At 39.8% G+C, this 11,758-nt stretch overlaps 1 protein-coding gene across 4 annotated transcripts in view; it reads left to right on the top strand.

Annotated features, from left to right (window-relative positions):
- The first annotated feature begins 333 nt into the window (after positions 1–333).
- The window catches only part of LOC107688683 (protocadherin-19-like), a 56,627-nt gene continuing 45,202 nt past the window's right edge, over positions 334–11,758 (top strand). The window contains exons 1-2 of one of the 4 annotated variants that reach the window (XM_016486408.1): positions 334–3,523; positions 6,759–6,870. In XM_016486408.1, coding sequence (XP_016341894.1) covers positions 1,377–3,523; positions 6,759–6,870 — 2,259 coding nt within the window. In that variant the 5' untranslated portion in view covers positions 334–1,376. Of the gene's footprint in view, positions 3,524–6,740; positions 7,084–11,758 lie in introns of all 4 variants that reach the window. The other 3 variants (XM_016486406.1, XM_016486407.1, XM_016486405.1) reach the window with 3 other exon arrangements.

Below are 11,758 nucleotides of genomic sequence, written 5' to 3'. Positions count from 1 at the left end.
AGAACTTAGTGTTTTGTTTAAAAAATACACTATATGTGCTATGTGAACCTCAACTAATTGCGCCCCCAACATTTCTTAAGGAAATTCCTTATAAAACGTTGACCCTCCCAAAAGTCAATAATTGTATTGACACACTGTATGTTCAGACATAACTAGAACGGTTAACATACGCTGTGCGTTGCATGAACTGGTGCTAGTTGGCCGAGTTCATAGCTGTAGTTTTGCCCCACCCACCAGCAAATCCAGCTTTCCAGTGTAACCTCTGATTGGCTGTGGGGATTGCGGGTCCTGAGACTGAGCGCGAGACACTGAGACAGTATGCGCTGAAGACGCGCGCCTTGCGTTTACCTCGGTGAGCTGCATTTAAGAACTATATCAAGAACTATTTCGCTTCATCCAACAGGCTGGATATTTCAGACCAGACGCTTTTATTACGGCGAGAAGAGCCCAGGTGCACTTACAAATGCTTGATTTTTCTTCATTGTTCTTTTCTCAGTGTTTTATACGGATTTAGTTTCATTCTTTCTGGACTAAGGCCACCTGAAATACCTTCATACAATTCACGCTTGTTGAGAGAAATCTTCAGTGGACAAGGCACCCACCTCTTTCTTGCTCGACTGGGAATATCAGTGAATTGTGGACTAGACTGATATTTTATTAATATTGGTTTGCCATCATTGTTCCAGCTTCAGAGATCGGACTGTTTCTTTTTTTTTTCTTCTGAAACTGGAATCTCTGTGGTTTCAGTTGGATATGTGCATGGACGTGCGGATCAAGGAGGAGACATCCTAACTCCACATTATTATATGGATTGATTGGGCACGAGCGATGTTTTAAACTCAATTTCATTTCAAGTGTTCGTCGGGAATCATGATAAGGAGGGCACATTTTTTGAATTGGATCCTTCATTCATTCACAAGTTGAGGACCTTCTAGCGGACATCTAGCCTATACATTTTTACTGAATATTTTCTTTCACTGGCTCAAAATGGTCGGTTTACATCTCGGTTACCCTGAGCTACGCAAATGTTCATGTTGAAGCCATGTTGTTCGTTCACAATGTTTTCACATTCACTATATGAAGAATTATTCACTAGTTTTATTTATATTTCTTTTTCCAACAATAATGCAAGACATGGGTGGCCTGATAAGATCTCGATAAAGTAAATGGAAGTTATCAGCTGCGTAATCAGTAAATCAGATGAATTTAATCGCAGATATAAACATTTTCGTTCATTTTAAAGGATGTCTACCAGACTGTGATTTTATTCCTTTGACTTATTTCTTTTTTTTTACGTCCGACCGAACGTGCGTATGTTTAAATGTTAATAAAAGATCATGCAAATGAGCGTGTGAAGACAGACATCAACAGGTATAATGCATTCCAAGGACATGGATTTCATACAAATGTTTTTGTGTTTTCTCTTGTGCTGGACTGGAGTCGATGCCGTTTTCAATTTGAAATACACAGTGGAAGAAGAGCTGCGTGCAGGCACAAAGATAGCCAACGTGACGGCGGACGCAAAAGTTGCGGGTTTTGCACTGGGAAACCGACAGCCTTATTTGCGGGTTATCTCCAATTCCGAGCCCCGGTGGGTTAATCTGAGCCCCGCCGGACTGCTCATCACAAAGCAAAAAATTGATCGGGACGCTGTTTGCCGACAGACACCTAAGTGTTTTATTTCTTTGGAAGTGATGTCGAACTCGATGGAGATCTGCGTGATTAAAATTGAGATTATCGACGTAAACGACAACGCGCCGCGCTTCCCCACTAACCACATCGACATAGAAATCTCGGAAAATGCCGCTCCCGGTACCAGATTTCCCCTAGAGGGGGCAAGCGATCCGGACTCTGGGAGCAACGGCATTCAGACGTACACAATTACCCCTAATGATATTTTCGGTCTTGAGATTAAGACGAGGGGAGACGGGTCCAAAATCGCAGAACTTGTGGTGGAAAAGACTTTAGACAGAGAGACGCAGTCTCGTTACACGTTTGAACTTACAGCGGAGGATGGTGGAGACCCCCCAAAGTCCGGGACTGTGCAACTTAACATAAAAGTAATTGACTCGAACGATAACAACCCCGTTTTCGATGAGCCAGTATACACTGTAAACCTGCTGGAGAATTCTCCCATTAACACGTTAGTCATAGACTTGAACGCTACGGACCCAGACGAAGGAACCAATGGCGAGGTGATCTACTCATTCATAAACTTTGTCTCCAACCTGACCAAACAAATGTTTAAAATCGACCTCAAAACAGGCGTGATAACAGTGAATGGCGTTTTGGACCACGAGGAATTGTCCGTCCACGAAATTGATGTACAAGCCAAAGATCTGGGTCCAAATTCAATCCCTGCCCACTGCAAAGTGATTGTTAATGTAATCGACATAAACGACAACGCGCCAGAAATCAAACTGTTGTCAGAAAACAGCGAGATGGTGGAGGTGAGCGAAAACGCTCCTCTCGGATATGTAATAGCTCTGGTGAGAGTCTCAGACAGTGATTCGGGAGCGAATGGAAAAGTGCAGTGCAGACTGCAGGGCAATGTGCCTTTTAGCCTCAACGAGTTTGAGAGCTTCTCCACCTTACTTGTTGATGGCCGTCTGGATAGGGAGCAGAGAGACATGTACAATTTGACCATTCTAGCCGAGGACAGCGGGTATACCCCGCTCAGAAGCTCAAAATCTTTTGCAGTGAAAGTAACGGATGAAAACGACAATCCCCCGTACTTCACCAAGCCGCATTATCAAGCCATGGTCCTCGAAAATAACGTCCCAGGTGCGTTTCTGCTGGCGGTGTCCGCCAGGGACCCTGACCTGGGCATGAACGGCACTGTGTCCTACGAAATCATCAAATCGGAGGTGCGGGGCATGTCTGTGGAATCTTACGTTACCGTGAACTCAAACGGCGAAATCTACGGCGTTAGGGCTTTTAATCACGAAGATACGCGGACCTTTGAGTTTAAAGTCACTGCAAAGGATGGGGGAGATCCACCTTTGACCAGCAACGCCACCGTGCGCATTGTTGTACTGGATGTAAATGACAATACACCTGTGATGACCACCCCGCCCCTGGTGAACGGCACGGCGGAGGTGTCCATTCCTAAAAATGCTGGAGTTGGTTATCTGGTTACACAAATAAAAGCTGATGATTACGATGAGGGGGAAAATGGAAGGTTAACCTATTCAATTTCAGAAGGAGACATGGCATACTTTGAAATAGATCCGATAAACGGCGAGGTGCGAACCACAAAGACGTTTGCGGAGAATGCGAAACCATCCTATCAAATAACCGTGGTGGCGCACGACCACGGCCAAACTTCTCTATCTGCCTCTGCCTATATTGTCATTTATCTCTCTCCTAATCTCAATGCACAGGAGCAAATCGGACCCGTCAACCTGTCTCTCATTTTCATCATTGCCCTGGGTTCTATTGCAGTTATCCTGTTTGTCACAATGATCTTTGTGGCAGTCAAGTGCAAAAGGGATAACAAGGAAATCCGAACATACAACTGCAGGTACCCAAACAATTTTTGATACAATTTATTGAAGTTACACACAGCCTAGTTCAGCGTGCGAATTATATACTGACCTTCGGATGGGACGAATATTTAAAGGTAACCACAAAAACGAAATAGAATCAACAAAAGGCCTAACCATAGAAGTCAGATTGCGCTAAACACTTGCTCACGAACAGAAATTGCGTTGGCCTGAGGTGGTAACCATAGCAACAGTACGTTACTCGAGATCTCAACGTTATGGTCAGTATGGAATATAGACAAAACATAATAAGGCCTACTGTTTGTTGTATCACATTTAACATTAGCAACCTTATCGATGATTATTTACGTCATAAAAAACAACAACAAAAAGGTTGTTTTTAACTCATTTTAAGTAGTCGAGTTTAGTTTAGGGGCACCAAAGAACAATTTCTGTTGTGAGACAAACTAACCTCCAATCAATTGTCAAAAATTACTGACAGAAATTTCCTCAACATTGTCTTAGAGAAAATATGTAAAAATGTGTGTAAATGTAAAACTATATAGGCCTAGAAATATTTTTTTTTTTACTTGTGGGTGTTCAGGCCTTACTTGTCAGGTCAGACCTCACCAACCCTTCCATAATTCGCACCCTGGTCTAGTTATCAAGCATATAATTGTATTTCTACCGGAAATGAATCAATACTCACACAACATACAATGATTAAGACATAAAGATAGAGCATGTTTGATGTGTATCTTGGTTGTGCACGTGCTGTGTCGTCAACTGTGCATGTGCTTCAGGCCTTGCTCTGCTGTTGCCATTGCTGATAACAGAAGTAAGCATAACAGGAAATCATTATTACACTTGTTCATCATGATTATTATATTTACACTATTGTAAATATTACTAAAACGATAACATTTTCTTTTTATTAATCAATTATGATGCTATATATGAGGACAGCCTCACATGAGCTTAAAATAAAAATATGACAAAAAACAAACTAATAAATAGCAGATATAATAGCAAAACCAAAACAAATATTACAGCACATTTTTTGTCATCATCTTTGTTTCCAGCAATCCCAAAGTAAATTGTCATTCTTATTTGATTTTGAGTTTGATTTTGAAAAAAGTAAACAAGAGAAAAATAAAGCGAAATGATAGTCATCTAAGGTAAGTAAAATCAACGTGTACCATTGCCTTTACTTGGTGACTGAAGGGTAAGCATAGGCCTTTCCTCATACACACCATCTGCATTGAGACTGGTGTTTGCATAAATTATTGGTGAAATGTTATGCCCTTTAGGTCCTCTCTTTTGATTCCAATCAAAATATTGACTTGTTGGTCACATTTGGAGATTTTATTTATGGTTTGGCAACATATTATGTTTGTGATCGTAGAGGTCATTGTATCAAAATACAATAGCATGGCCATAGCAACCACATGTTACTGTGGCAGCGATCATATAATAATAATTACACTCATAAAAGGTAAATCATGCAAATGTTTGGCATGGTAATAGTCTTTGACACATGGTGTGTAGGGGAGAATATTATTTTGTTAATCTACTGCAATATGAATACTTATCAATCTGTAACATTGGCCACTGTGTTGATTTCCCTCTGCTACATTACCACTCAATATTTCCATATAAACTGCTTTTGCAAATTTAACCAGAAAACATTGCCATATTTTTACCTCAAATTATTGTTGACGTTTCTGTCTTGTAATGCAACAGCATACATGATCCACCTTAACAGAAATGTATGCAAGTTAACATTTTCATGAAGGCTAGATCGTGATAGTGATGGTTTGGCACGCAGAGCATCTACCTTGCCGTGATCGGAAGATGGCTAGAGATGGCCTGTGTTTAGATTGCTGTCGTTAACATTTATTTTCCTCTCCAGATAGACACCTGATGGAGGCTTTCAGCTCTCCCAACAAGGGGTTAGTGAGAGTGCTTGATACGGTTTTCTTCAGCTGTGCTCATTGACTCTTCTTTCTGGCTCATCTGAGATTCTTTGGATTGTCTTCACTGTGACGAGAGCCAAACAGATATGACCAAACAGACCATAGAGACATGTGTTTATTAACACAGTTAAATAAAAGACACTGCTGCTGTTGCAGTTTACAGAACAAAAACAAATGGTTTAATAAAAGAACACAGACAATGGCATCTGATATTATTAATTACAATAATTATCTTCATACATACATAGAGCCTTTATAAAGTAATCACTCTGAATCTCTTCTCACATATTCGCAATCTGTTTTGTCACTATCTCTTTACCAGAAAAAAAAAGCTCACTATTCCTTTAATGCCATAACAGTAAATTTTTCAACCAGCTATTAAGCATGCTTTGGAGTGCCTAACTTTTTTTCTGTGCTTTAACTCGCACAGAGAAAAAAAGCTTTTAGATGCCTCCTAAAAAGATAAGGTCCTGCACCGTTATCATTTTTCCGAGCCAGAAAAAAAGTAAGGAGCAGGGAGACACAGGCTGAATCCAAATGAAAAGCACAGAAATAGGAGCTTTGTGTTGTGCAGGCAGAGCGAGCATACCATTAAGCCAAAGCCGTACGTTACGACGAATGTGTGCCCTTCAGAGGACATAAAAAGAAATAAGTGTAAGATTGTTTCAGGCTATAAGATCTAATGATCCTCATGGGAAAAAGTGAGAGGGGTCAGTGGGGAATAGCTAAGACAAAGATTGTTTACTACACCAACTCTTCTTATGAGCGCTCAAGTTTATGTTTAGATTGCAACCTAAGCATCCTTTGGGGCAAGATCTCAAAGTTTCTCATTTACTATGATTAGAATCAAAACCCTCAAATCAGGTTAGCAGTAGCCACAGAGCGTAGCTCAGAGAATTGAAAATCACAACCCACCTGCCAGCGGGCTTGTTTGTAACACAAGCGAAAAAAAGCAGATAAATGCGGGCTTAACTTTGAATATAATAATTTATGCTCGCAGTGACGCTTAGTATCATTTGTCGCTGTGTGTGCTTCTGTGGTTTGGCATGTTTGCATTGTGCATGTGTGTTTGTGACAAGTCGAGCCGCCGAGCATGGAAATGCAAACAAATGAGGGACGTCGGCTCCATTGGCGGCCAGAGGTCGCTCGAATGTGGCCGCTCTCTCTTGTGCCACCATTAAATATGGGTCTGGCACCTCAGCCCGAGCCAGGCAAGGACCTGGCACCGGCTGTGCGAGTAGTGAGGAAGGCAGAGCACTGCTTTATTGAGTCTGTTCAGTTTCTTGTACCTGCGCAGGGTGGCGGAGTACTCCTATGGCAACCAGAAGTCCAGCAAGAAGAAGAAGCTGAGCAAGAACGACATCCGCCTGGTGCCGCGGGACGTGGAGGAGACGGACAAGATGAATGTGGTGAGTTGCTCGTCTCTCACCTCTTCGCTCAACTACTTCGACTACCACCAGCAGACTCTGCCGCTGGGCTGCAGGCGCTCCGAGAGCACCTTCCTCAACGTGGAGAACCAGAACTCCAGGAATGCTGCACCCAACCATGGCTACCACCATACCTTCACAGGGCAGGGCCCTCAGCAGCCTGACCTCATCATCAACGGCATGCCGCTGCCTGAGGTGAGATTTGCTCCAGTCTGCTCCATCCTTCAGCCTGCCATGGCTACCAGCGGCAAGGGAGGGTGGGGTCGGGGGAGATCCGCCACAGGGCCACTAACCCAACTTAGTCAGAAACATTAAATCTGCTTACAGATTGCTAGCTGTTACTTTTACTTGAGTTTGGGTACTTTGTGGTTGTTTTTTTTTACTGCAAAATAGGAAAGTGGAAATATGGTTTCTTTTGAATAAGCCTTCAATGGTGCTTACATATCATGCATTATTCGTCGGTGTTGGAAACCTAAGTATAGTTATATTAAAAAAGTGAGCAAGCCGTCACTGGACAGTTGCCAAAGTGGATTATTTGACCACCTCTGTTTCTGCTCTCTCTTTTTCATGCTGAGCAAAAGAGCTGTAGCCTGAACATCTGCCAAATGTACTGACCTGGCTAATCGGCAGCGCTGCATGTAATTTCAAGTGCAGCCATTAAGAACAATCATTGCCGAAACAACAAGTTCTCGATCTCCATGGGTGGCATGCAATGGCTTGTGATGGATATCTGAAATGAAAAGGCAAAGTTACATCTGTTTGCAATAGAGTTACAGTACGCACATCATAAGCAGGCTTTATTGCGATGACAGGGTAATCAACAGTGACGTAATCAACCAATCACAACAACCAATCAGGTTACTTTAAGACCTCAGTGGCAGTGCAATGACAAAGTAGACACTATGTAAACTTTTTATAATGCATCATATTTTTTTAATGATAAACATTTTTCAGGTTCTGCAAAAGAATGATGATTTATCGTGGTAGAGCATTGCGTTAGCAACGCAAAAGGTCGTGGGTTCGATTCCCAGGGAACACACATACTGGTAAACAATGTATAGCCTGAATGCACTGTAAGTCGCTTTGGATAAAAGCGTCTGCTAAATGCATAAATTATTAAATATAATTAAATTATTTGGTATTGCCCTGTTTAAGCTCTGATTATTTACACATATTTCACAAGAAAATTAATGAATAAATAAAATAAAATTTACACAACTGATTCTTAGTTCTTATGATAATGTAGCTTCCTCAGTGTAAAAGTGAAGTGTAAACTGTTGAAAAGGATAATCGGTTTAACTTACTATTTAGCCTTTTGGGAATTAAAATGTAAATGTGTACTTCGTGTAAGTCATACCAAATGTATAAATGCAAATGTGTAAACATCTAACACAACTTATGAAGGGTAGAACTAAATAATAAAGACTTTGCATTTATATATATTTTGCAAGGGGTATGCAAACTTATGCACTCAACTGTATTGTAGTGTCAACTTGTAGTGTCAGTTATAGTGGTATGGCTGTTTGAATTGTCAGGTGGTACACAAACAGACTGAGCACACATGAGGAGTTTCACTGCTGGCAAAATGAGATGTCAAATTTGCACCGAACCATTGATTGGCTGATCTAGCACTCTTCGTTGTTTGTAAAGCCTGTGGAAATCAATGAAACACAGTTAATATAGCACTAATATATTGAAGCACCAGATGCTCAAAGTCGTATTGGAGATATTTAAAATCCAACTAGTTCATGGAGGAATATTCAGACAGAAAACATAATCTAGTTGGCCAGACTACACAGAGGTTAAGACAAGACTTAAAGCTGCACACTGGCTGGACAAAGGAATTACAGTGTGTAACAGCAAATGTAGTAGCTAGGCATGGTAGCGTAATCCTTTAATAAAACTACCTAAGCAGCAGGATTAAAGAACATCTATTTTCCTCAACTGATGAAAAGACAAAGAATTAAGGGAGGGTGGTGGCGTGGGTTGAATAAGCCTGTAGATTGAGTGTGGTAGTACAGTGAACTCTAATGCAAAGCTTTGTTGTTTACTGCAGCATTAGAAGAGGGAGAGAGAGAGAGAGACGGTGTATATATGCATCTTAATGTCAGATGTCTGGGCCCAGCACATTTTCCAATTTCATATAGGTGAGTGATTGGCCTGATAAAGGTGTGGGTTAATTTGTCATGAACCTGATATTGACAAACATCTCTTTGACCACATTTCTATGCAAGCATATAGGTAGCGAAATTCAATTTAAAATGCAATATGCAGAAAATGCAATCCTAAGTGTTCTAACTGTTAGTCTAAATGCATTTAGGACAAATAGCATTTAAATGATCATTATGCTACCATTTCTGCTTGGACATGTTACACATATCAAATCAGTTTGTGTTATACATTTTCATTTTCATTTCGCAACTTATAAAGCGTTCAAATTTGCATGCAATTTACATATTAAGACTACTGTTGGAAATGGCAAATGTAAATTATATAATTTAATTTAGATTTTACTTTTGCACCAAACTTTGCACGTATGGGTAATGGAAAATGTAAATTTAAATACAGAAATACAATGCCATTTCGAATATTGCATTTTAAATTGAATTTCGCTACCTATATGCTTCCATACATTTCAGCATATTTCTCCATCAGAGGCCAAAGATGGGCTGACTACAGTCGGCCATATTCCTTTCCCCTTTGGTGTGACATTTACAAAATAAAGTGGCTCCCCATTCAACATGCTGTATATGAAAAATGTTGTCAGTGTAATTACGCAACCATTTATGTGGGGCACAATCAAACATTGCAGCTGTTAAATGACCGATAATAGCTCTGTCACACATTACGAGTCTGGGCTTGTAAGCGTTTGACTCTACAAGTCAGGGTTTCCCAGAGGTCTGCTAAGGACAAACTGGTTGGTACACAGTAGTTATTAACCGTGCATCTCCTTGCCCTGAAATATCAAGGCCTGAGGGCTGTTTTCCAGCATTTTATGATTCAGACATGATTTTGAGATGTGGTTTGTTTGTTTACTTTACAGTCCCAGTTGGAGCTTTTACTCGGAAAATGTATGTTTGGAAGAGTGCTATGCCAATTTTTCCTGCAGGAGAAGAAATGTTGCAGAGTTTTGATTAAAATTACACACTGATGGCTTATTGATAATGAAACTAATCTGATAATCTAGAAAGTAGATGTACAACATTTTATCTTACTGATAACATGCTTTTGTGTGAACACACAGAGCCCTGCACAACAGCAGTGGAAGATACACCTTTTATCTAGAGCCACCAGTGAACCAGACACATAACAAGGTTGAAAACTATTGTCCGAGATTTATATTTATTAATTTAGCAGACATTTTTATCTAAAGTGATTTACAAATAATAAAGATAGACTAAAAATAAATAAAATAACAAAAATAAATAAACCTGGTAAAAGATAAAAGATGAGTTGTTTAGGGGGAAAATATACTTTTTAAAAATTAATTTATTATTGCAGATGTGCTACAAAATAGTTGAGGACAAGGAATTATCCTGGTTAACGTTCACACATGCACAAAACTTATGGACATAAGATCAGCATAGAATATGCAACATTAAAAACATTTACAATTCATTGACTCATCCTCCAGTACTCGACTGATGGATTTAAAATGTTTCAGAGACACCAGATTATGTAGCTTATTAATGCTAATGTAAAGCCATTTATTAATGCTAATGTGCTACAAAACATGCAGGACAGAGGATGAAAGATGCATAGACAAGAACTAATAAAAAATATTTATGAAAAAAAGTTAATTTTCAAATGCTAATATATAAACAATAAAGTAAAATATATAAAGTGATAACAGTAATTTGTATTTCAAGGCTCCAGGTAAGCTCAGTGTTTATGATACTGACTTCCTGGAGATGGTTCTGTGGTGCCAGTCTCTTGAGGAGTCAGGTGCACTGTTTTCTGAAAGCCGTGTGGTTAACCTGTCTGTGATTGTCTCCAAAATAAGGTTCAGGCCGTAATAGAGATGTGGCTTTCTAGCCGATTATACAAGATCAGTAGCGATTCTTGCAGCATAAGCATACATGACAGCCTGCTTAAACTAAAATGAGGCTTCGCTGCACCTGTGACATTGATAATAAGCTAAAATTCTACCAAGTATTGATCTGCTTTGCGTTAGTGCTTGGAGAAAGTCACCTGATACGTTATGCATTGTAGTTCCCTATAAAAGATGAATGTTTTAAGGAGTGTGTGAAAAAGAAAACTTTACTATTTGTATTTTCTGTCAGAGAAAACCCCTCTCCAGTTTTGGAACAATAATTTAAGCACTGCTCATCCAGATGCTAGCATTCTGTTACCAAAGAAATTAGCTCATAAATCCCACTGCTAGCATATGGTACTCAGATACAGTTTAATATTTGAGATCAGCCTGTCAATAAGGATCTGTATATTTGTTTAGATTAATCTCATATGTACCACAGTGATACAGACATATACACATAAGAGTTGGCTTTTCATTATAATGAAACAAAGCTTTGTGTTGATATTATGTTAGCCCTATTCTCCAGGGTGTCAAACTAATCTGTAGTATTCATCATGCACTTAAAGATTCACAATAAGGCTTCTCTGCACGAGACACATTTCCATGTCATTTTCAGTATACAAAGCAATGTCATGCCACATAAACACAATATACATTTGCTTGATCTGCTGCCAATCATTTCAGCCACTTAGGTCTTTGTCTAATGTTTAGACTCCATCTTCTGAAAGAGTGGCTGTTGAATACATTAGCCCTTCATTAATGTAGTTAAACCTTTGTTGGAGAACTTTTTGTTTGCCAAAGCTACATTGTCTGTTGTTTTCATACCACTAATTG

This window comes from Sinocyclocheilus anshuiensis, unplaced genomic scaffold, assembly GCF_001515605.1.
Source record: "Sinocyclocheilus anshuiensis isolate Anshui unplaced genomic scaffold, SAMN03320099.WGS_v1.1 scaffold581, whole genome shotgun sequence".
Classification (NCBI taxonomy): Eukaryota; Metazoa; Chordata; class Actinopteri; order Cypriniformes; family Cyprinidae; genus Sinocyclocheilus; species Sinocyclocheilus anshuiensis.
The sequence above is the reverse complement of the archived record's forward strand: the minus strand, read 5'-3'. Positions and strand labels throughout refer to the sequence as shown.